Below are 22656 nucleotides of genomic sequence, written 5' to 3' on the forward strand. Positions count from 1 at the left end.
GAGGCTCCTCCCTGATCCTTCCCCCAATCCTGGGGCACCCCAATTTGGGGCTGTCCTGCTCAAATTGGGGCACGGAGGAATCCGACCAGCCCTCGCTCTTGGCTGGGGTTGCTCCTGCCCAGACAAGGAAATGGAGCTCTGGAGCTCAGCTCTGCTCCTTGGAATGGGCTCCAGGTCAGAGTTTTGGGGAAATCAGCGACACGATGGAAAGAAATGGATGTTGGGCTGGAGGATCAGCGTTTCTGCTGACTGCTCCTGGTTTTCTGCCCATGGAATGGCTTCTCCAAACCTCCTCCCTTAATTATTTTGTCAAGCCTTTCCTCCACTTTGCTCTGAAAGCTGGGAAATGCAAAAATGCTTCTGCAGGAGACCACCATGGCAAGAGGAGGGGTGGCCATGGCTATCTCTGGGAGATCAGCCCAGAGGTGACCCCTCAAAGTCACTCCTGCAATAACGTTTTTGACTCCTGCTGAGCTCTTTGATGTGGAACTGGGCTCACAGGGGATCCAGGCAGCTCTGCCTGGGCTCTGCTTGTTGAAACACCTATCATCTTTAGTATTCTAAACCTAAATCCTCTTTAGTATTCAAAACCTGAATAATTTTTAATATTCTACATCTAAACAATCCTTCGTGTTTGAAGCCTACGTAATTTTTACGCTTCTAAATCTAAATAATGCGTAAGTATTTGAAGCCTAAATAATATTAATTATTCCAAATCTAAATAATCTGTAATATTTTAGACCGAAATAATCTTTAGCTTACTAGATCTAAATAATCTTTAATGTTTTGGACCTAAATCATCTTTAGCATGCCAAACCCAAAGCAGTGCTCCTGCAGGGGCATGGCAGGAGCTCCCTGAAGAACCGGCTGCTTCATCTGCAGAGGAGCTGAACCCTCCAGCAGCTGGCCATGGCTTAGCTGCCTTTGGTCTTTCGTCTTGGGTGGCTTTAACCTCGAGCATCACCAATTCTCCTGCCTTGGACAGCCACGAGATCCCCCTCAATCTCTTGTTTTTGTGATTTATCACCCAGGACCCTCTCTGGGGGCAAAAATCACCCGAGCGATGCCTCTTTCTGGAGAAATATTTGGGTAAACCCAAAGTCAAGGGTTAGTTAAGGTTTCTCCTTCTGCTGGGGGAAATGAGTCAGGGCAGGAGCCATTGAGATGGAGATGTGGTGACAGTCCCTAGCATCCGGAGCCTGGCCTGCCCTCTCATTGCAGGGCTCCTGAGGGTGGCTGGGGGTCCCTTTAAAGTGCCCAGACAAAAACAGAGCAGACATTTGAAGCTTTTGACTGGACTGATTTTAATGGAAATGAGAAGCAGCGAGGAACAGAAAGAAAAAGTTGGCAGAGATACAGAAGGGGCTTTGGTGAGCAGAGCGTTCCCAATGGTGGGCGATGATTTTCCTGGTGGAAATGGTGGAGTTTTCCAGTCCAAATGTGTTTCTTTTTTTGTGTTCACTGTCAGCTGAGGTGCAGCAGGGACTGAGAACAGGAGCTCCTCTGCTAAAAGCCACTTTTGGTCAGAGTTGAACAAAGTGGATTCTTTGCAGAAAGTTCCACACAAAGTCGCTGCGGATGGACTTAAAAAAGCGCTTTCCTCACACCCAAAAGTCTCTTTCCACTCCACCAAAGTGCTCTAAAGGTGCCTCAGCCCTTTGAAAGTGACGGCTAGAGAGACAGGAGATCCTACAGAGGGTTATATGGAGTGTCCTACACAGCCTGGCGCCCACACATCCATCAGAGGTGCGAGCGCTCGGCGTTCCTCAGTACCGTAACCAAAGCCATGAATCCATGTCCTGCATTCCATCCCGGGGGAGCTACTCCTGCTGGGAACAGCTCAGAGGGTTCTGTCCCCAAACTGAACAGAGAAGGGGAGACTTAATCCCGTGTTTCCCAAGTTACCAAAGTTACCCACACAACCCAGCAGCCCTGGGAGCCCCTCAATCCTCCCCGAGAGCTTCCCAACGATGTCCCCATTCAGGTTGGCGTAGACGATCCCATGGATGTTGCCGGAGGGGTGGAAGAAGTTTCCAATGTTCCTGAAACCAGATGGGGGCACATCTTGGCACTGGTCCCGGTAGAAGCTGAAGGAGCGCCTGGGACGGAAGCTGGAGCGGCCAAAGCCACCAAAGTTGTCATTGCCGCCCTGGGCGCTGCAAGCGTTGTCACAGCACTCCTTGAAGGAATTCATCCTTGTTGATTTGGAGAGCCTGGAACACACACCCAGAAACAAAATTTATGAGCTGTTAAGGGCAGAGCAAAGGCTCCGACTCGGTCCCTCCTGTGCATCGGTTTAACCCTCTTAATTAACTCGTTTATTTCTGTAATCTCCTCAATCCCAAACAACTTTGCTTTTTTTCCCCCTTGTCAACTTTTGGAAACTGCTGACTAAACGTAGTGAATGAGGGTTTTGCCAGCTGAGAGCTAAGCTTTCCTGCCCCAGAAATCAGAGAAATGTAAAAAATGAAAGAAAAATGCAATAAATATAACCCAGAACAGACAATTACTTTTTACTACAAGATTGTGGTAGCAAATTTCCAGTTTTAAGCTCTTTAAAGCCTAATATTTCAAAAAGCACAGGAAAGAGGAGCAAAAAGCCTTGAGTAGAAGAGCAAAATTCCTTGAGATTGCAGGGAATTTTGGGCTTGGCGTTGGCTCTAAAACGACAAGAAATTTCCTACAGAATGTCTGTACCTGCATATAGACACAGGTTTGTACTTATATGCTATAAAATATACACAGATAGAGCAGTACCTTTCAAATAAATAAATAAAAAACCACTATGAAGTTATTACGTATTCATATTCATATCCAAGCTCATATCCATATTCATATTTTATATTTAATTTTATTTATAAAGAAATATTTAGAGAAACATATGCACAGGAGAGTAGAGCCAATACACACCTCTGCTTCGCTGAGAGGAGAAATTGAGAGGAGAAGTCGAGAGGAGTGGATGACTTTTCGGACTCGGGGGTCTTATACCTTCCGAAGTGGGTCATCCCACTCCTTATTCCTCCAACCTACGTCACAACGATTTTCATATTTTCTGCGCTTGGCGTCGCGGCGTCTAGGTAAAACCTTTAGAATTTCTTTAATCTTAAAGCATTTCCAGGCAAATTGCCGCTGAATTCCTTGCGGCCAAACCAGGGAGATACTTGAGGAGATATTTATTAATTTGGAGAGATATTTATTTGGGGAAATATTCAGATTATTAAGGCAGTGGCCTCGTAGGTTTTCCATCGGCTTGGCGTCAGCGCCTCCGGTGCCGCTGGCGGAGGACAGAGAGAGGATTTGCTTTGGTGTCCTGAGCATTGAGGAGCCTCCACTCAGCATCTCCATGACCTTCGTGGTGGAGTCTCCCAGGGGATTCGTATCCCAGCTTCTCCAACAACAACCCAAAGACATTTTCCAACCACCTTGTGGGCGTTCCCAAATATTCCTTCCAATTTTAAGCGATTTTTTTTTTGGGATAATTTTTGTCATTCATGGAACAGCATCACCTTAATATGGCTCAGGAAGCAGAGACCTTGAGGAGTGACCGTATTATTAAATCTGGAGGTGGCAAACTATTAATATTTAAATCCAGCAACACTTTGCAAATTGAAAACGTCAACTAGGGTTTATGAAGTGCTTTGGTATTCAAAATTCGGAGGAAGCCTCAACATCCTGCTTGCTCATTATTACGCTTATTTTATATTCAAATTAATGCCAGAAATTAGGTGAAGGTCACCCAAGGAGCTCTGCCCTAAACTCCACAGTTCCTCCCTATCACAACTTCTGCACGTGGCGATTCTTTGTGGAAAAAAATACCAGCAGGGTCTTTTAGTGTTCATTTAATGCTATTTTAGTGCTAATCCTGATAATTTCTTTATTTCCAGATCAAATTGAGGCTGGAATTCTACACTTTGCTCTGCTGAACTGGGGTCAAGCCTCCGGTGAATGCCACTGCAAAAAATGCAGTTGGATTTTTGTTAAAAACATTCTTCCTGCTCCTGCAGCAGCATGGCTTTGATTCAGGAGCACTTTGGAATTGAGATTTATTTATAATTCTGCTCCTTTTTCCTGAAGTTGATGAGATTTGATGTAAAATCCCTACATTTACATTTCCTTTAGATAAAACCCCATGGTGCATCTTCCTACTGAACACAAATACTTTCAAACATGTTGGAAAGTTTTCTTTTTTTACTGAAAACTTCTCTCTCTCCAATGACCTTGAGAAATCAGAAACAGCATTTCTATAATACTAAAAAAAAATTCAGATTTGACAACGGAGGCAGTAAAATGGTATCAGGAATGTTGCTGGCCCAGAAAATGTTAAGATGAAAGAAACCTGTAATACATAGGACATACGGGAACACACTAATAATCCCAAACAATGAGGAAAATTACATTAATTGAAGATATGACGCGTACAGGCAAATTTGTTTGCCAACCAGTAGGATTCCAAAGCTTTTGAATCCACAGGGCGTCTGAGATAAGCCAGGAGGGCAAAGCTGGAGTATAAAAAGGGCTGGGAGCTCAGGGCTCCTCATCAGCTCTCCTGCCTTCTCCTCCTGGTGAACTCGGTAAGCTTTTCCTCCTTTCTTCCCCTGCACTGGGAATTTTCCTTTCAGAATTTCTGTTGGTGTTGTGGCTCCTCTGAACTGTCAGATTTTGCTGTTCCTTTTACCTGGGCTTGCTGGGTCCAGCTTTTAAAGCTGCAGGTGGAACTTTCCTGATCCTGTTGGTACCTGGGTTCCCTGATAAGGGATTTTCAGGACAGCAGAGGTAGGAAAGGGTTTCCCCACCACGACTCTTGGTGGGTTTTTTTCTTAAATCTCCTATTTTATGTAGGATTTTGGGTCTGTCTGGCCACACAGATGTTCTCATGTGTGTCCACGCTGTGTGGTTTCTTCTGTGGGCTCTCAGCATTTCCAGGTGCAAAACAAAATGGGTGGAAAGTGCTGAAATGGGTCTTAGGGCGATGGAGCCAAAAGCTGAGGGGTGTTATCACAGGAAAATTCTGTGAAGACTTTCCTGATGGCATCAGGAATGCTGAGCTCCATAAAAAGCTGATATTGTAAAAGAAAGTTAGGGTTGCTAATTGCCTCAGGAAAAACCCTGAAGCAGCAGCAAGGTTTTGATCTGTGGCTGCTGATTCCATCAGGGGTTCCACCAATGCCAGGAACACGCATTAAATACAGAAGTGTTTAATAGAAATAGTTTAATATGAATATATTGAAGCTACATGAATGTAGAATATAAAATCATTTAAAGGCAGTGTGTAGATGAGCAGATTATACAAATGGGGCATTAAAGTAGCAGCTGAGGTCATAGTTTTTCCTCTGCCCTTGTTCTCACGGGACCGGTGAGGAAGATTTCGTGCTCTGAGGTTGTACTCCTGGAGTATTTACCACTCATCCTTTCCTTCCCGTTGCAGGTTTTACCTCCATCTCCCAAAGATGACTTTCCTCCAAGGCCAGTGCGACGACGACTGCTACTCCTCCTGCAACTACGGGGGCCTCTACGGCTACCGGGGCTATGACTGCGGGAGCCCCTGCAGCTACCGCGGCTACGGGAGCCTCTACGGCTCCCGCGGCCTCTATGGCCTTGGGGACCGCTACGGCTACGGGAGCCTCTACGGCTACCGGGGCATCTTCGACTCCGGGGACTGCTACGGCTCCAGGGGGCTCTACGGGGGCTACCGGGGCCTCTATGGCTATGGGGACTGCTATGGATACCCCGGGTTCTACTCCGGCCGCTACGGGTTCCCCTTTGGCTCCCGCTACGGCCGAAGGTTCAGCTTTGGGGGTTGCTACTAAAGCTGGATGGAGCCACCTCAAAACCCAGCCCGGGTTTGGTGGGATTGATGGAGAGTCCAGCAGTGGAGACCGTGGCTGGGCAGAGTTTTGGGGACAAGAGGCATGGCCGGGGTGCTCCGAGAGCTCTGCGCTGCTGCTGAAGGGATGGAGGTGATTTGCCTTCATCCCACTGCCCCAGCTCTCCTCTCAACCCAGAACTTCTCCTCAATCCTCCAAGCAAACCGAATTCCATGTTTTTGGCTGTACAAAAAATTGCTTCGGACTGGATGATTTGGGTGTTATGTGACTTTGGGAGTGTGGTCTTTTTATTCTGTATCCTTTCAAAGTTATCTCTGTGTTTCGTTTCTATTAAAGATTTCTTTTCTGCATCAATTCAGCATTTCTGGGTTTATTTGTCATTTAAGTTTCTCAAAGAGCTTGAAGTCTTTGGCATCCAAAATCCTGAGGAAGCCTCAGCATCCTGCTTGCTCTTTATTTACTCTTATTCTAAATTTGAATTAATGACAGAAATTGGATGGAGGACATACAAACATGAAATCGTTCACAGCAAAAGGATTGGGAGATAAAATTATGAACTCAGTCGTGTGTCCAGTTCTGGGCCTCTCATGCCAAGATGGAGATTGAAGGGCAGGAGTGTGTCCAGATAAGGGAACGGAGTTGGAGCAGCTGGAAAAGGGAATAAAAGGGAATGGAGGATCCTGAGGGAGCAGGGGGCTCAGCCTGCAGAAAAGAGGAATCCAGGGGGAATTTTGGGCTCTTCCAGGGAGAATTTTGGGATCTGATCCCAGGGAAGAGGGACAAGACAAGAGGGAACCATGGTGGCTTTGCTTGTGTCGATGTTGGCCTGGAAAACTCAAACCACCCCCTTGATCTTCCACACAAAACAGAAGAAAATCCATTTGAGCTGAATAAAATCCATTTTTATGGGTGCAGTTTCAATAACATACTAAATCCAAGGACTAAAAGCCAGAAAATGGGGGAGGAAAGTCGGGGGAAAAAGGCAAATATTCCTAAAGACAAAAAAAAAAATGTCCTCATTCCTCCTGGGCAGCCCCTTCCAAGACCTGACCAGGAGGAAATTTCTCCTCATGTCCAACCTGAGCCTCTCCTGGCACAGCTCGAGACCATTTCCCCTTGTTCTGTCCCTGTTCCCTGGGATCAGATCCCAAATCACCCCTGGAAGAGCCCGAAATTCCCCCTGGATCCGCTTTTTCTCCAGGCTGAGCCTCTGTCAAGGTTCTCCAGACCCTTCTCGAGCTGTTCCAAGTCTGTTCCTTTCCTTGGACATTCTCCAGCCCCTCAATGTCCCCTTTGCCATGAGGGACCCAGAGCTGGACACAGATTCGAGTCCAGAAAATCCCTTCAGAATTCCACAACTCCCAGAATATCCACCCAAACCAAGGACACAGGCAAGAAAACAACTGGATCTCCAGAAGGTTTTTTTCAAATGCAGAAAGTATTTAATAGAACAAGAAAAAGAGCTGGCACAGATACAGAAAGATTATAGTTTTGGGATGCTGGAGGCAGCCCCGGGAGATGAGTCACTGCTCTCCAGAACATTCCTTTTTGCTGAAGTTGTGTTGTTCATCCTTCAGGTCCTCGTAAAAGCAGATCAAAGGCGAGACAGCCGTAACGCTCCCTCACCCAGGGCTGCAGAGCTGTGCTGGAAGTGCTTATTGAAAATGCAGATGACACCAAATCTAATTTCACAGAGGTCCTCCAGCCCCATTGCAGCAACTCCGAGAAGTTTCACATGAATTGCAGATCGCCCCTCCCGTTGCTGAAGGGGCCTTGGGAGGCTTTAAACGCAGAACATCAGGAGAGTTGAGAAAGGCAAGAAGAAGGAGACAGAGACAACAACAAAACCCAGAAATTCCAAGAGGTTTCAGAGCACAGCAAATCCCCCACTGGTGGTGACTTCACCGTGGTGGCTCTGCACTTGTGCAAACATCAACAGAGGGCTCATCCGTTCGTCTTCCGTGGGTCCATTCATGGGGATTTTTCCGTGGGATCAGCAGCAGGGGTAGCAGCAGGAGTAGGAGCAGCACGAGGGGTAGTAGCAGCGCGTGGTGCAGCACGAGGGGTAGCAGTAGCGCGTGGTGCAGCGCCGGGAGGTGCAGCAGCTGCCGTAGGAGCGGCGGCAGCAGCTCAGCGTGCGGGAGATGCAGGGGTTGCAGCTGTAGGTGCGGGTGCAGGTGCGGTAGCAGGGGGAGCAGCACAGGCTGTAGCAGCACGGGGAGTAGCAGCAGGACATGGTGGGGTGATGCAGGGGTGGAGGTGAACCTGGGACAGGGAGGGAGAAAAAAAGGGGGAGAAAAAGAATTTGTGAGGGCAGGGTCTTGGTGTGGGTGAGGTTGGGTGGAAATGTTGAGTGAATCCCTCAGGCTTGCATGGGATTTTCGTGTCATACATTTCCCAGAAACCCAAGATCCTAGAATTCTAGAAACCCAGAATCCCAGAACCCCAGAACCCCAGGATTCCAGAACCCCAGGACCCCAGAATTCCAGGACCCTAGGATCCCTGGATTCCAGAACCCCAGAATTCCAGAACCCCAGAAATCCATTATTCCAGAACCCCAGGATCCCAGAATTACAGAACCCCAGGACCCCAGAATTCCAGAACCCCAGGATCCCAGAATTACAGAACCCCAGAATCCCAGGATTCCAGAACCCCAGGATCCCAAATATTATTGATGTCAGAAAAGACCTCCAAGATGGAGTCCAACCCCAGCCCAGAGCACTGAGTGCCACCTCCAATCCTTCCTTGGTATAAGGACTCCAAACCTCCCTTCCAAATCCTGAAAACTCTTTCCAAGAAAACAAAATCTTCCTGAAGAAGGGATTTGTTTGTTGTCCAGGCTCCCGGGACAGGCTGGGGTAAATCCTCTCCCAGTGAGGGAGTCCCAGTGTCTGACTCGAATCCCCCCCGGCATTTTCTGCAGTTCTTGGAAACGCACAACTCAAGGAGTTCATTAAGTCTCCAGCCTCCCTGTCTGCTTTTAATCTTGGCACATAAACAATTCCTTCTCCTGGCTTTGTCAGTGCCAGTTCTAGCAAGGACACTGTGCTGGACATAAAAAGGCTTAAACCCTGCAGCTCAGAGCTGCCCCAGGGACTCCAGAGCGACAAAAACAATTCCTGGGACTTTTCCATATTCCCCATTGCAACATCCCACCACAAAGAGCCATTTCCTCTTTGCACAATCAGGCCTGAAAATTCCAGGTGTCACCACTGGAAAAAAAGAAATCCAGAACTTCTAACTCAGCTTCTCATCTTTCCAAAGACATGGGAATGTCCATGGGTCAATGCCCCTCTAGATTAAAAGCACCCAAGAGAAAACACCCACAAGCAAAGGATTTCCCCCCAAATTCAAGGATTCTCCAGGAGAACGGGATCTGGACTTACCGAGTTCAGTGGGAAGAGCAAACCAAGAGGAGCCTTGTGAGGAGCACCAGGGTTGGGAGCATTTTTATATTCCCATTGTGGAGGTCGGAGCCGTTCCCCGAGAGCTCCCCTTAGTCACGGGACAAATTTGGGAAGTACATCAGCAGCCCAATTGCTATAATTGTTTTCCTCTGCATTTAGGACAATTTTGGAATTCCTGGGGTTGAGCACTGTGATTACAGCCCGGGAGATTCTTTCATCTCCAGACTTTCTAGGACAGAGGGATTTCTGGGGACGCACCTGGAGGACACCTGGGGATGGGGCTGGAGGCTACACAGAACAGCTCCAGCCCCAATTCCTGGCCAGCTGGGAAGCCATGGATTGGTTCTTTGCCCCGTGGCCCCACCAGGGAGGTGGGCACTGCACATTTTGGGTTGACGTAAAGCTGCTGGGGAGCGGAGGAGAATCACCCCGAGCGCTCCGGGATTTCCGTCACAATTAATGACAGGGGTTCCATTGATTCTTTTAGGTCCCTCTCCTGCCTATAATTTGTTCTAGGAGAGGTGCAGGCCGAGGCACGGGATCAATTAAGGCAGCATCTGAGAAATGTGGTTAATTTTTATGTTATGAGGGTTTTGCTTGGTTATTTCTTTTTTTTTTTTTCCCAGATGAAATTATTGGAAAAATTTGCATGAGTCGGTGTCTTGTGATATCACTCACGTGTCTGATATGTGTAGGGTTTATATATGGGATCCATGGGCGTGAGCTGGCCAGAATCCCTCCCTGTCCTGGGCTGCATCCATGGGCAGGGGGGTCAGGAAGGGGCTTCTCCTCTTCTGCTCTCTCTGGTGGGATCCCATTGGGAATTCTGTGCCAGGTTCTGGTGTCCCCAAAATAAAAGGGACCTGCAATTGTTGGAGCGAGTCCAGAGAAGACCACGAATTTGATAAAGGGACTGGAGCTCCTCCCCGATGGATCCAGGTTGGGAATGTGGAGACCCCAGAGCCCCTCCAGGATCTGCAGGGGATCCAGGGAAGCTGGAGAGAGGCTTTTCCTCAGGATTTGCAGGGACAGGACACAGGGAATGGGGCAGGGGGGATTTGGGTGGGATTTTGGGGAGGAATTGTTCCCTGTGAGGGTCCCAGATAATTCCATGGATTTCCCATCCCTGGGAGTGTCCAGGGCCAGGGCTTGGAGCAACCTGAGATACTGGAAAGTGTGGTTGTTCCAACCCAACCCATTCCATGGTTCCTTATCCACAATAATGAACCAAAGATCTTCTCTTCCACCTTAAAAAAAACTTGTGAGGTCCTCCTCAGTTTTAGGAATGAAATCCAGGTCTCCAAACCTCATAAGTGTTAAAATTATCAAATTATTTTCCTGCCTCAGGTGGGCTGGACAGCACAAAGGGCTGGACGTTCCCCTTGGGAGGGATTTTTCCTGAGGCAGGAGTTGCTCCCCAACCTGCTGTGGTGGCATTTTCCAGACGGATCTCTGTCACTCTGCTCCAGGGGACGGCAGGAATTATAAATAAATATAAATAATTTAAATGAAGAAAAACCTCCCTTGTCCCCTGGGGGCTCCCTTCCCTGCTCTGCTCGAGGAATTTAAACCGGGAGGGTTGGAAGAATCCAAACATTGCCAAAGGAACTCTAATGATTGTTTTGGGAGGGCGCTGATACCAGAAATTCTGATGAGGCTCAGCACTTCCCCAATGCCTGTAATTATCCTCATTTAATATGCAAATGAGGCTTGGCTTACTGCGGGGGAAGATCATACAGGGAGGTATTTGCTGAATTTTAAAAAAAGTCTCTTGATTTGTGCTGGACAGGCTGAAAATCAGCATTAGTAACATTTGCTGCAAAATAATTTTATAATTATAACTCCTATAAATTCCCTTGTTTGTTCTGAAATCTGGATTTCATCACTAAAGCTGGAGGAGTCAAAAAGGTTTTTAAGACAAAAATACTTCTGTGGGTTATTTTGTGTTGCCAGGTTGAGCTGAGAATAGATTAATAACCGCTGATGGAGAGGAAACCAATTATTTTAATTGAAGGTGTGACATGGCAAATAAATTTAATTTTGTTGATGTTTACATTGGTCAGATAATTTCTGAGTGACCAAAACACCTTCCAAAGGGCTGAGGGACACTGAAGGGCCATGAATGCCCCTGGGAAGTTCAGCAAATTGAGGACATTTTCCAAAGTTCCTTCAATGCTCCAAATTAATGCAAAATTTGGTTGTCCAGAACCCTGAAAATGCAAAATTCCTGCACAAGCAGGAATTCCCTTTTGCACCTAAAAACACAGGGAAGAACTCAAGAAAGGCTTTGATCATTAGGTGGAAATCTAATTTATAGAACCTTTAGTTAATTAGAGAAAGATGGATTTAAATTCCTGGGGAATAATAAATGGAGGCATTTAATGAAGGGCTCTGATTCATGGGACGGGTTAAAACCTGCTCATCCCCATTCAGTGCTTTTTTTTTTAATATTCTGTACAAAATTTAAGTCTGAACTTTTTGAAAAAATGCATTCTGAAAATACAAATCAATTCAAATTGCTTTCAGACTCTGCAACTGGAAAGTTTATTTTCTACTCCACTCCTTTTAAACTTCTAAACCAAATTCATGCCTAAACCAGAGTAACTTTAAATAAGAAATGAATCCCTTCAGCTGCTGAATTTGCACCTCCTGACCAGCGGAGGGAAACGTTGGTTTGCATTTTTAGCCGGTTTAATCAGATCTGAACTTCTGCAGAAAAAGGAAAAGCTGGAATTCTGGGAACCCGGAGGTTGGAGAAGCCTCCAGGATCAAATCCAAGCTCAGTCAGAAAATTTCAGGAATTCCTCTGACACCTCCAGGGATGGCGATCCAACCCTCCCTGAGCCCCTTTCCAAAGCCTGGCCACCCTTTCCAGGGCGAATTTTCCCAAATTTTCCAATCTGGCACAACTTGAGAGGGAGCAGAGCCTGAGCTCCTATCAGGGATTTGGAGATTTGGGGATTTGGGGATTTGGAGATTTGGGGATTTGGGGATTTGGGAATTTGGGGAGGGAATTCCGCCTCCCACCTGCACTCCAGGACTGTGGGGAGATAATTCTGGCTGGAAATCCCTTCCAAAACTGGATTTTCCTGCAGGGCAGAACTTGGGCTGGAAATGTCCTGATTAATTTTTTGTAAATCTTCACTTTTTTTTCCAGCTAGAGCTTTGGAAACAGGAATGGTTTTGGCATAAGAGGGGCAGAGTTGGGACATGGAAAATGTGAATTTTGGAGCAGACAGAAATTGAGGTGCTCAGCACTCCCTCAGTCCCCTCAAATTCTACTAAGAATCTGAGAAACCGATGCCAAATTTAATTTTTTTTTCTATGAGTGCCAAATGTTTAATTAGCAAAACCAAATATAGTATTAAAAAGAACATTAAAACACAACAGAAGGCAGCGGTGTGATGCAAGATCTTTTAATGAGAGTAAGAAGTTACAGCTCGTTGTAGCACAGGAGGTTCACGCCATCATACACTGAGGAGTAGCTACACCCCAGAGCAGAGTTCTGGGGAGTAAAGCTGGTGTAGCAGAGAAGCAGAGCGGTCGGCACAGCCAGACAAGGCTCCCGCTCCTCAAGACACACAAAAACCTCATCCCAAAAGAGAAGGAACAGCAACAATAAGTGAATTAATCAGAGTAACATCATGGAAGAGATCCCAAACCCTCAGGGAACCGGAGATGAGATGGAGCAAAATTCACCCAGGGGCAAAATCCACCCAGGTGCAAAATCAATCCAGCCAGGAGCCTTCAGGGCGGGTTTTGGGGTTTTCCCTGCCCGGGCTGGGCTCAGCACTGGTAGCAGGGGTAGCAGCTGCCGTAGGAGTATCTCTGGAAGTAGCGGGAGGAGTAGGGCGAGCAGTAGCGGGAGCTGAAGCTCGGGCAGTACTCGCGGTAGCCACAGAGCCTCCCGTAGTAGCCCTGGTAGCCGCAAGGGCTGCCGCAGTCGTAGCTGCGGGTGCTGCAGACGGTGCCGTAGCTGCAGGGGGAGTAGCAGGGTTCCTCACACTGCCGCTGGTAGCAGAAAGTCATCTTGGGGCTGGAGAGGAGGGAGGCCAGGCTGCAAGGGAGGGAAAAACACGTGAGGTGAGTCCCGGCAGTGAGTAAACCCCGCGTAAGAGATGCAGGGAAAGGAGAGGCAGCAAATCACTGGCAGTGTCCTTATCCATCACTCCATCCTGAATTTAGGAGCAGTTCTGTCCCCTAATCCTCCATCCTGAGGAGGGAGGCGAGGCTGGGAGGAAAAGAGGAATGCGAGAGTTGGGGAATGGTTTGGGCTGGAAGGGACATAAAGCTCATCCTGTTCTACCCCTGAATGGGCAGCAACAGAGGCCATAACTAACCAACTAACCATTAACCATTAACCATAACCTTACCTAACCTAACCTAACCCTAACCCTAACCTTAACCCCAACCTTAACCTTAACTCTAACCTTAACCTTAACCCTAACCCAAACCTTCCTCCAGCCCATGGGGCTGCAACTGGCCTTGGACACTTCCAGGGATATGAAACCCTTGGAATATCCCAAATTTAAGGCCTCCCCACCCTCCCAGGGCTCCCATCTGGAGCAGTTTGAAAGGAGAGCTCAGAGATGGATCCAGCAGGAATTTGCTGCTTTTGGAAGCCCTGTGAGAGGATGGAAAACCCAATGGAACCTTTCCGTCCAAGGCCACCCTTGTCGGGAAGAACCTTGCCCTGATGTCCCACCTGAACCTTGCTGGCACAGCCAATTAACAATAAATCCTGAAATAACCCATAATATCCTCAAATAACGTATTTCTCATAAGGCATATCTAAATGTGGAAATTAATAATTAATTCATATTTTATATATATATAAACCCATAATATAAAAAATGGGCTATTAACTCGTATTTATATATATTTTTTTTAATATATGTTTTAATATATATATATTTTTATATATGTATATATGATTTCATGGTTGTGCAGTTTGGGGCGTTTGTTTAAAATGGGATATTAACCCATATTTATATAGATATATACGTATGTAATTCTAAATATATTTTAATATATTTCTATATATATTTAAAAGAAATACATATATATAAAATACGGGCTTATACCCCATTTTTAACAAAAACCCCAAACTGCATTGCCACGAAATCATTCCTAAACCATCATTTCAAATTTTAACTCCCATCCCTACCCCTCTACAGCCAAACCCAGCAGCATCCCAGCAGCAAATCCCCTTAAGCCCACTTACCACGCTGAGCAAGAGCTGAGGCTGAAGGCTGAAGACGTGAGTGCAGAGCCGTGGACTTGGCTCCTTTTTATACATTTATCTACGCCAGCCTGTGATGCTTCAAACTCCTTCTCATCACAGCCCAAACTCGCCCCGCACGTCACCCCGCAGCTGATGGGGTTGTTTTCCTCGTTTTGGGATCCTTACTCAGCTCCCAGGGCTGCCACAGGGATGACTTCGTGCTTCTCTTTCCTTTCATGTCCAGGCTCAATTACAAACGGGGAGTGAGGGTGGCGAAATCTGAGTTACAGCAGGAAAAGGAAGGAAGGATATTGAGAGCAGAATTAATGGATGCTCGCAATCCCAATTTGGGATGAATGGACAAATGGTAATATGTGAAACCTGCAATGACCCTGGATTCATTTAGGGAGAAGGAATTTCAATTGTTTTTCAAAATGAAAATCCCTGGAGATAATTTATTGCTTGGGTCTATTTCAAAATCACGTTTTTAGGCCAGAACATAATTTATATTTATATTTATATTTATATTTATATTTATATTTATATTTATATTTATATTTATATCTATATCTATATCTATATCTATATCTATATCTATATCTATATTTATAAAATATTTATATTTATATTTTCATCTATTTCTGTATCTATATTTATATAGATCTATATCTGTATCTACATTTATTTTTATAATGTATTCAATTTTATATTTTTATTTATATATTTATTTATTTTTCTTTTTATTTTAAAAATTATTAATAAGTAACTCAACCCAGCTTCAACAAGCTCTTAAGTTGTAGAAAGAAATGGTGATCCTTTTCCGTGTAAGAGTGGAAATACATTCGAATAAAACCAGGCATCAATGACTTAAATGAACCTCAGAGCAGGTAGAAATCCCCAATGAATCCAAATTATTTCAAGCAGAAAAAAACATATTTGTAATCTCCAGGTTTATTTTACGATATTTGAAATCTCCAGGCGTGTTTTACGAAATCCATTCAGGAACTGAATTTCCAGCCCAAGCAATGCGGATTTCACTGGCTCCAAAAAGTTCTGCTCAGTGTTTTTTTCCCTTCGATCACAAAATTATTTTTTCGGGGGTTCCTGACAAGGAGAAACATTAAAAAACCCAGAGAAAAGATAAAACACCCCGGGGATTTATCTCTGTAACCACTGCAGTTTTCCCAGGAAACCCCCCAAATTCCAAATATGGTTTAATGTAAATTTTTCTTCTTATTGGCAAGGTGTTTAATTCTCCCTAATGAAGGTGAATAATGCTGGGGTGACCTTCACCTCCAAACCCTGTTTTGCTGTTTACTCCCATCCCAAGGGAGGATAATGACAGGCAGCACGTCAGGAGTTCTGGGCCTTTCTCTAAATTTGGAATATCAAAGCCTTCATTAAGACTTATTAAATATTTTCGGGCACAAAGAGATTTATTATTTCAATATTAACAGCACCTTGCTACGCCCCGCTCTTATGTAACACCCTCTCCAAAAACGTACATTGGGGTGTTCTGTTTCCTGCCTTTATTAAAATTCTAATTTATACCTTCAGAATTGGGTCTCTGGAAGATGTTTTCCCCCTCTAAAAATACATCCTGGACATACCAATTCGATGCTTGCAGGCCAATTTTCTGGCTGAATCAATATTTCCTGGCTGAATCAATATTTCCTGACTGAATCAATAACATCCCCCGGCGCGGCGGCTCCAAATCACCGGAAATGTTGGGAGGGATCCGCAGGGATGCTCCAGTGTCATTAGGAGTGATGAAATTCATCAAAAACACAGCCTGTGCCTTCCACAATTATTCCAGGGGGGGAAAAAAGCACAACAAAGCACATTCAGTGTCCCAAAGATGCCGCGTTGGGAATTCCACGGGACTTTGCTGATCCCCAAGAGTCGCCGCTGTCCCAAAAAGAGCAAATTCAGCGTGATGATGATGATGATGATAATGATGGCCAGCCTTAATTGCACTGAGTGCCTTTGGGATGAAAGGGACGTGGCGGGCGGAGCCTCCTGGTGACGGTGCCGGACCCTGGGATATCGATGAGGAGCAGAAAAGGGGCTGGGAATTAATTAGGGCTGAGCGGGGCGGGACCTGGAGCTCCATAAAAACCCCACATCCCTGTGGAGAAACCATTCCCTGCTCCTGCCTTCTCCTCCTTGCAGCCAAGGGTAAGTGGGAACAGGTCTGGGGAATTCAGACGATGATGAAGGGACAGATTTGGGGCTGTTCCCTCTCCTTTTTATTCCCTCCTTATCTACAGATGCTGCAGCCAAGAATTGAGGTTGTGATTTAGGAGTGCAAAACAATCTTTCCTCCCTGGATTTTTAATTTCTGGCAGTTCAAAACAGCCTCAGTCCCACATGGATCCCCTATTTCTCTCACGCCTTTGTCCCAGCACAGCTCTGAGGATTTTCCAGCCCTGCTTTGGGTCACAGCCCCATTTTTCAGCGAGGCTGTGTGGGAAAGCTCAAGATGGAGGATTAGGGGCAAGAACTGGCCCAAAATTTGGAATATTCCAAGGATTCCACATGCCAGGAAGAGTCCAAGGCCAGCTTGGAGTACCATGAACTGGAGGAAGGTGTGGATTAGGGTTAAGGTTGGGGTTAAGGTTAAGGTTAAGGTTAGGGTTAGGGTTAGGGTTATGGTTATGGTTATGGTTAAGGTTAGGGTTATGGACCTCTGTTGCTGCCCATTCAGGGGTAGAACAGGATGAGCTTTATGTCCCTTCCAACCCAAACCATTCCCCAACTCTCCCATTCCTCTTTTCCTCCCTTCCAGCCTCACCTCCCTCCTCAGGATGGAGGATTAGGGGCAAGAACTGGCCCTAAATTCAGGATGGAGTGATGGATGAGGGCACTGTGCCATGATTTGCTGCCTCTCCTTTCCCTGCATCTCTTACTCGGGGTTTACTCACTGTCGGGACTCACCTCACGTGTTTTTCCCTCCCTTGCAGCCTGGCCTCCCTCCTCTCCAGCCCCAAGATGACTTTCTGCTACCAGCGGCAGTGTGAGGAACCCTGCTACTCCCCCTGCAGCTACGGCACCGTCTGCAGCACCCGCAGCTACGACTGCGGCAGCCCTTGCGGCTACCAGGGCTACTACGGGAGGCTCTGTGGCTACCGCGAGTACTGCCCGAGCTTCAGCTCCCGCTACTGCTCGCCCTACTCCTCCCGCTACTTCCAGAGATACTCCTACGGCAGCTGCTACCCCTGCTACCAGTGCTGAGCCCAGCCCGGGCAGGGAAAACCCCAAAACCCGCCCTGAAGGCTCCTGGCTGGATTGATTTTGCTCCTGGGTGGATTTTGCTCCTGGGTGGATTTTGCTCCGTCTCATCTCCGGTTCCCTGAGGGTTTGGGATCTCTTCCATGATGTTACTCTGATTAATTTGCTGTTTTTTGCTGTTCCTTCTCTTTTGGGATGAGGTTTTTGTGTGTCTTGAGGAGCTGGCTGTGCTGACAGCTCTGCTCCTCTCCTACACCAGCTTTACTCCCCAAAGTTCTGCTCTGGGGTGTAGCTACTCCTCAGTGTATGATGACGTGATCCTCCTGTGCTACAACGAGCTGTAACTTCTTACTCTCATTAAAAGATCTTGCATCACACCGCTGCCTTCTGTTGTGTTTTAATGTTCTTTATAATTATATATATATTAGTAAAAAAATATATATGTATATGCTAACTATATATATATGTATACTTCCCCAATGTTCCTCCAAAACTCTTTTTTCTCCCCCTTTTTTCTCTGCTGTGTCTCTCAGCCCTCCCTGGGTTTAGTGCTGTAAAGGAAACTGGGTTTAATATTTCTTTACAAATCCCTCATTTATGGCTCTTTCCCAGCTGTGTTTAGTGTGATGCAAAACCACTCCGAAAATTAATTCCAAATCCCTAATTTCCTAGGAAATATTTGAAAATATTCCTTTAAATTTGCTTTGGGTGTGCAGGCATTGGACACAACAGCAGCTGCAAATTACTGAGGCACGGACTGGCTGCTAATTAATTAAATTTTGGGGGATAACACCTGAAATTGAGAGAAAATCACTTTTTCTGCCGTGTTTTTGTGCTGGCCCTGCCTGGGATTTTCCCATCTTTCTGGATGGAGAGACCAGATCTGTTACACAGCAGAAAAAATCAATTTTCAGAGCAGAAAATGTAATTTTCCAGAGCAGAAATTTTCATTTTCTTTTCATTCCAGCCTCTGTTGGAATGACACTGGTAGTGTGAATTTCCCAGGCTGTTCCACCCCTTTCTGGGGAGGAGGAGCCACTCAAATTATTCATTACAGAGGTGTCTCAGAGTCTGGGCACAAAAGAGCTTGGAAAACTCAATTAAACCCTCGAACCCTCATTGTGAGCGTAATTGCTGCCCTTTGAACAGACAGAGGCAATGCCAGAATCCCAGAATTTGGGTGGGAAGGGACCTCTGGAGATCTCCCCAACAAGGGAACAGAGCTGGATTTGGCTCAGTGCAAAATATGGGCATAAAACCCATGGAAAACCTTTCCTTGTAAAACTGGGGGTTGTGTTTCCAGCACATTTCAGGCTAGAAATAATAAAAAAAAATCCAAAGGCTTTTGATGAATTTTGATGAATTTATCCATTCAGACACCCAGCTCAAGTCACTGCTCAAGCTGTATCCTGGTCTCTAAATTCAGCTGCATCTGGTCATAATTTTAATATTTTCTCTAATTATCTCTAATCAATAAAGTCAGGGAGTTGTAAATTCCCAAATAAAAACTGGAAAACTTTCTGTGTCTCAGGGTGCACAAGTGAGACCACGTGAGAATAAAATAAATTAATAAATTCTGCTGTCTCAGCCCTGATTTGACTACTTTAACAAGGGTTGAAGAAAGAATTAAAATTAATGGAATTTTAACATATTTTGCTCACTCCAGAAAGTCTAAGAATAAAACTAGCAATAAATCCAGATTTGGAGGATGAAGAGACAAAGCAGTTCATTGTCATGGTTATTTGTGCAGAGCCACACTTGAATGGAAAGTTTCAAAGGAATAAAATAAATTCTGACTAAAGCCGACATTGAACTGCCTCAACTCGTACCTTTGAAGTGACTCTTTTTCAATAATGAAGCAGCAGAGAAGAGAATTGTGCTTTTTACAGATTAATAACAGCTTATAAATACATAAAACAGCGTCTGAACTGCTGCTTTGAACTGCCAAAATAAGGTGAAGACTTTGTAACTTTTTATTGAAGGACCACAAAGGAATAAATAAATTAATTGATACTTTTCCCTTCAAGTCTTGGAATAGGGGTAATGACTCATTTCCATCCTTTGTGTGCTGCAAAAGGAAAATGTGAGAGCTGACGAGGACCTCACAAACCTTGTTCATTCATGGATGATAAATGTGGGGCCTTGGGCTTCATTTGGGGAAGAATTTCATCCTGGGAAGGGTGATCAGGACTGGAAGGGGCTGCCCAGGGAGGTTTGGGGTCCCCAGCCCTGGAATTGTCCAAGGAACAAGTGGAAATGGCATTGGACCCCTGGGAGGGGTGACATGGTGGGGATTGGCCAAAGATTGGATGATGATTTGTAGGTTTTAAAAACCAGAATGATTCTGGGATTCTGTGAACATATCCCAGCTCAACACGGACCATCAGAGGAGCAAACCCAGAAAAACCAATCGAAATCCAAGTGATTGCAGCAATGCAGAATCTTTATTGTGAATGAAAAGCCCACAGGCGCTGTCAGACTGATGGGAGAGGAGGTTTAGGTGGGACATTGGCCAGGAATTCCTACCTGTGAGGGTGAAGAGGCCTTGAGATGGATTTCCCAGAGAAGTTGGGGCCACCCTATGCCTGATAGGGTCCAAGACCATGTTGGACAGGGTTTGGAGCAGCCTGGGACAGTGGAAGGTGTCCCTGCCCATGGCACGGGGTGGAATGGGAGGAGTTTCAAGGCCCCTTCCAACCCAAACCCTCCTGTGATTCCACGATAGGACTTCCCACACCATCCCTCAGTTAGAAACTCATTTACAGCCAGGATGAAGAAATCCATGACAAAAGAAATATTTTGTGCAATGCAGATTCTTTATTGTGAATGAAAAACCCACAGGTGGTGTCAGCGAGAGACAAACCAGCAACAACGCGATGGAAACACGAAAATCCCAAGGCAGCAGCAGAAGCGAGGCACAGCCCAGGGCTGCACCCCAGAGGTTGCCCCTTGCCAGGGCAGCACCGGGGCTCGGGGCTGGGCAGAGCAGGGCAGAGCCACAGCCGAGGCTGGGCACAGCTGGCTGGGGGCACACAGAGAGGGGGCAGCTTTTGGGGGCAGCGCTGGGAAGGCCAAAGGCGCCCGCCGAGGCTCTGCAGGGTCACACGGCAGGGACAGGGACCCTGCAGCTCCCGGGGCTGCCGGGCCGGCCCTGAGCAGGGGCTGCAGCTTCAGCCCGGCTCAGGGGGCACAAGGCAGCAGGGGCTGCTGGAGGAGCCCGCGGGCAGGGGCAGCGCTGAGCTCCGCCGGGGTTTGGGCTTTAGCAGGGCCCGCAGGAGCCCCCGAAGGAGCGGGAACCGCGGCCACAGCTGCCATAACCGCCAGAGCTGCCATAACCCCCAAAACCTCCAAAGCCCCCAAAGCCCCCAAAGCCCCCGGAGCCCCCACGGCTCCCAAAGGCGCCCCCGGAGCCGGCTCCCACGTAGGGAGCTCCGGCCGAGCCCACGACGCTCTGCTGAGGGAAGGAGCTGAGGATGGGCCCGGGGAAGGTGATCACTGAGGCCGGGGGCTGGATGACCACCGTGGAGTCGGGGCACTGCCGCACGCAGGGCTCATTGCTGGTGTCAGCCAGAGGGGATGGGGTGGCCACCCCGCAGCTGGGGACGCACAGGCTGGAGCAGGACATCCTTCGGTTTGGTTGGTAGAGCTGCAAGACAAGGCACGACCACGGTTCACACCAAGGACTCGGCCCAAAGCCCTGCTGCTGCTCTGGCCCACCTGGAGCCCTTGTGACAGGGCTTGCTCTGGCTCATCCCAGGCCTTCTGATCCGAGCCCCATTCCCTCCAAATTCCTGCTCACATCTCCTGCTGCCCTCACCATCCCTGAGTCTTGCTTGCCCGTGGCAATGAAGAAAAATTCCCTCATCCCAACCACCAGGCTCCCCAAGGCTTTGAGCCTGCTGGTGGAACCTCAACCATCCCAGCTCTGTCCTGGGACAGCTGCTGGAGCTCAGGGACAGAGATTCCTTGGAAAATCCAGAGGCAGAGATTCCTTGGGAATTCTACAGCCAGAGATTCCTTGGGAATGCCACAGGCAGAGATTCCCCGGGGAATCCAGAACCGGAGATTCCTTGGGAAATCCACAGGCAGAGATTCCCCGGGGAAGGAGCAGAGGAGGAAGAGAGGACAGAGGGAAGACTCAGACTCACCACAGCGATCAATGAGCAGATTCGAGTGAGGAGAGCGGGATGGAGACCTGTGGAGCTCTCAGACCTTTTATACATCCCAGAGTGCCTGCGGCACCGTCCAGGGGGTGGGGGCAAACTCCAGTAATTAGGAATTCAAGCAGACAAGTTAAATGGCCCAGCTAATGATGGGGAATAGTTGTTTGTCATCTTCTTTTTGGAGATTTTGCTGTGCAAACATGCCTGGACGGATGGGATGAACAGCAGTGGCCCATCATTACATGACAGACACGGTGCTGCTGGAACTCGACTGATAGCCCCAATAAACCCAGGTTTGTCCCTAATCCCTAACTTTGCTTACAAAGAATCCTTTGGACATTGCAATGCCCAGCCTGGCCGTGACTCTAAGCCAGCCAAGCCCAGCTGGGCCTGTCCTGGTACACGGCCAGGGCCGATCTGGCTCTGGGGGGCTCAACAAATACCCCAGATCTGTGTCAGATCTTGGGGCCACCAGAACAATGCAAACCCCCCAGGAGGGTTCAACTAGGACCCAGTTTGCAGACATGTGGCCGGACGAACCACAGAGAACTTTCAGGTGACCCATGCTGTCCCCTCTGTTACAGCTGATGAGGGCTTTGCCCCAGCACTCTCCCCTTCCCAGGTAGTTTGGGGTTCCACCAGTGGGATACACCCCCTATGTGAGGCCATCAAGGGAAAAGGGGAAATAGAAAACACAATGCTCTCCAGAAGCCGGAAAAGCTTACTCTAACACGAACACTTGCCTAACCCAACCCTAACCCTAACCCTAACCCTAACCCTAACCCTAACCCTAACCCTAACCCTAA

The 22656-nt window shown here is 47.2% G+C and overlaps 1 protein-coding gene across 1 annotated transcript; it reads right to left on the bottom strand.

Annotated features, from left to right (window-relative positions):
* Positions 1–20946: 20946 nt before the first annotated feature.
* Positions 20947–21312, bottom strand: LOC135457747 (claw keratin-like). The gene has a single exon (XM_064732477.1). It carries the CDS (start codon positions 21310–21312, stop codon positions 20947–20949), a length of 366 nt encoding a protein of 121 aa, XP_064588547.1.
* Between the last annotated feature and the right edge of the window lie 1344 nt (positions 21313–22656).

This window comes from Zonotrichia leucophrys, chromosome 25 (assembly GCF_028769735.1).
Source record: "Zonotrichia leucophrys gambelii isolate GWCS_2022_RI chromosome 25, RI_Zleu_2.0, whole genome shotgun sequence".
Lineage (NCBI taxonomy): Eukaryota > Metazoa > Chordata > Aves > Passeriformes > Passerellidae > Zonotrichia > Zonotrichia leucophrys.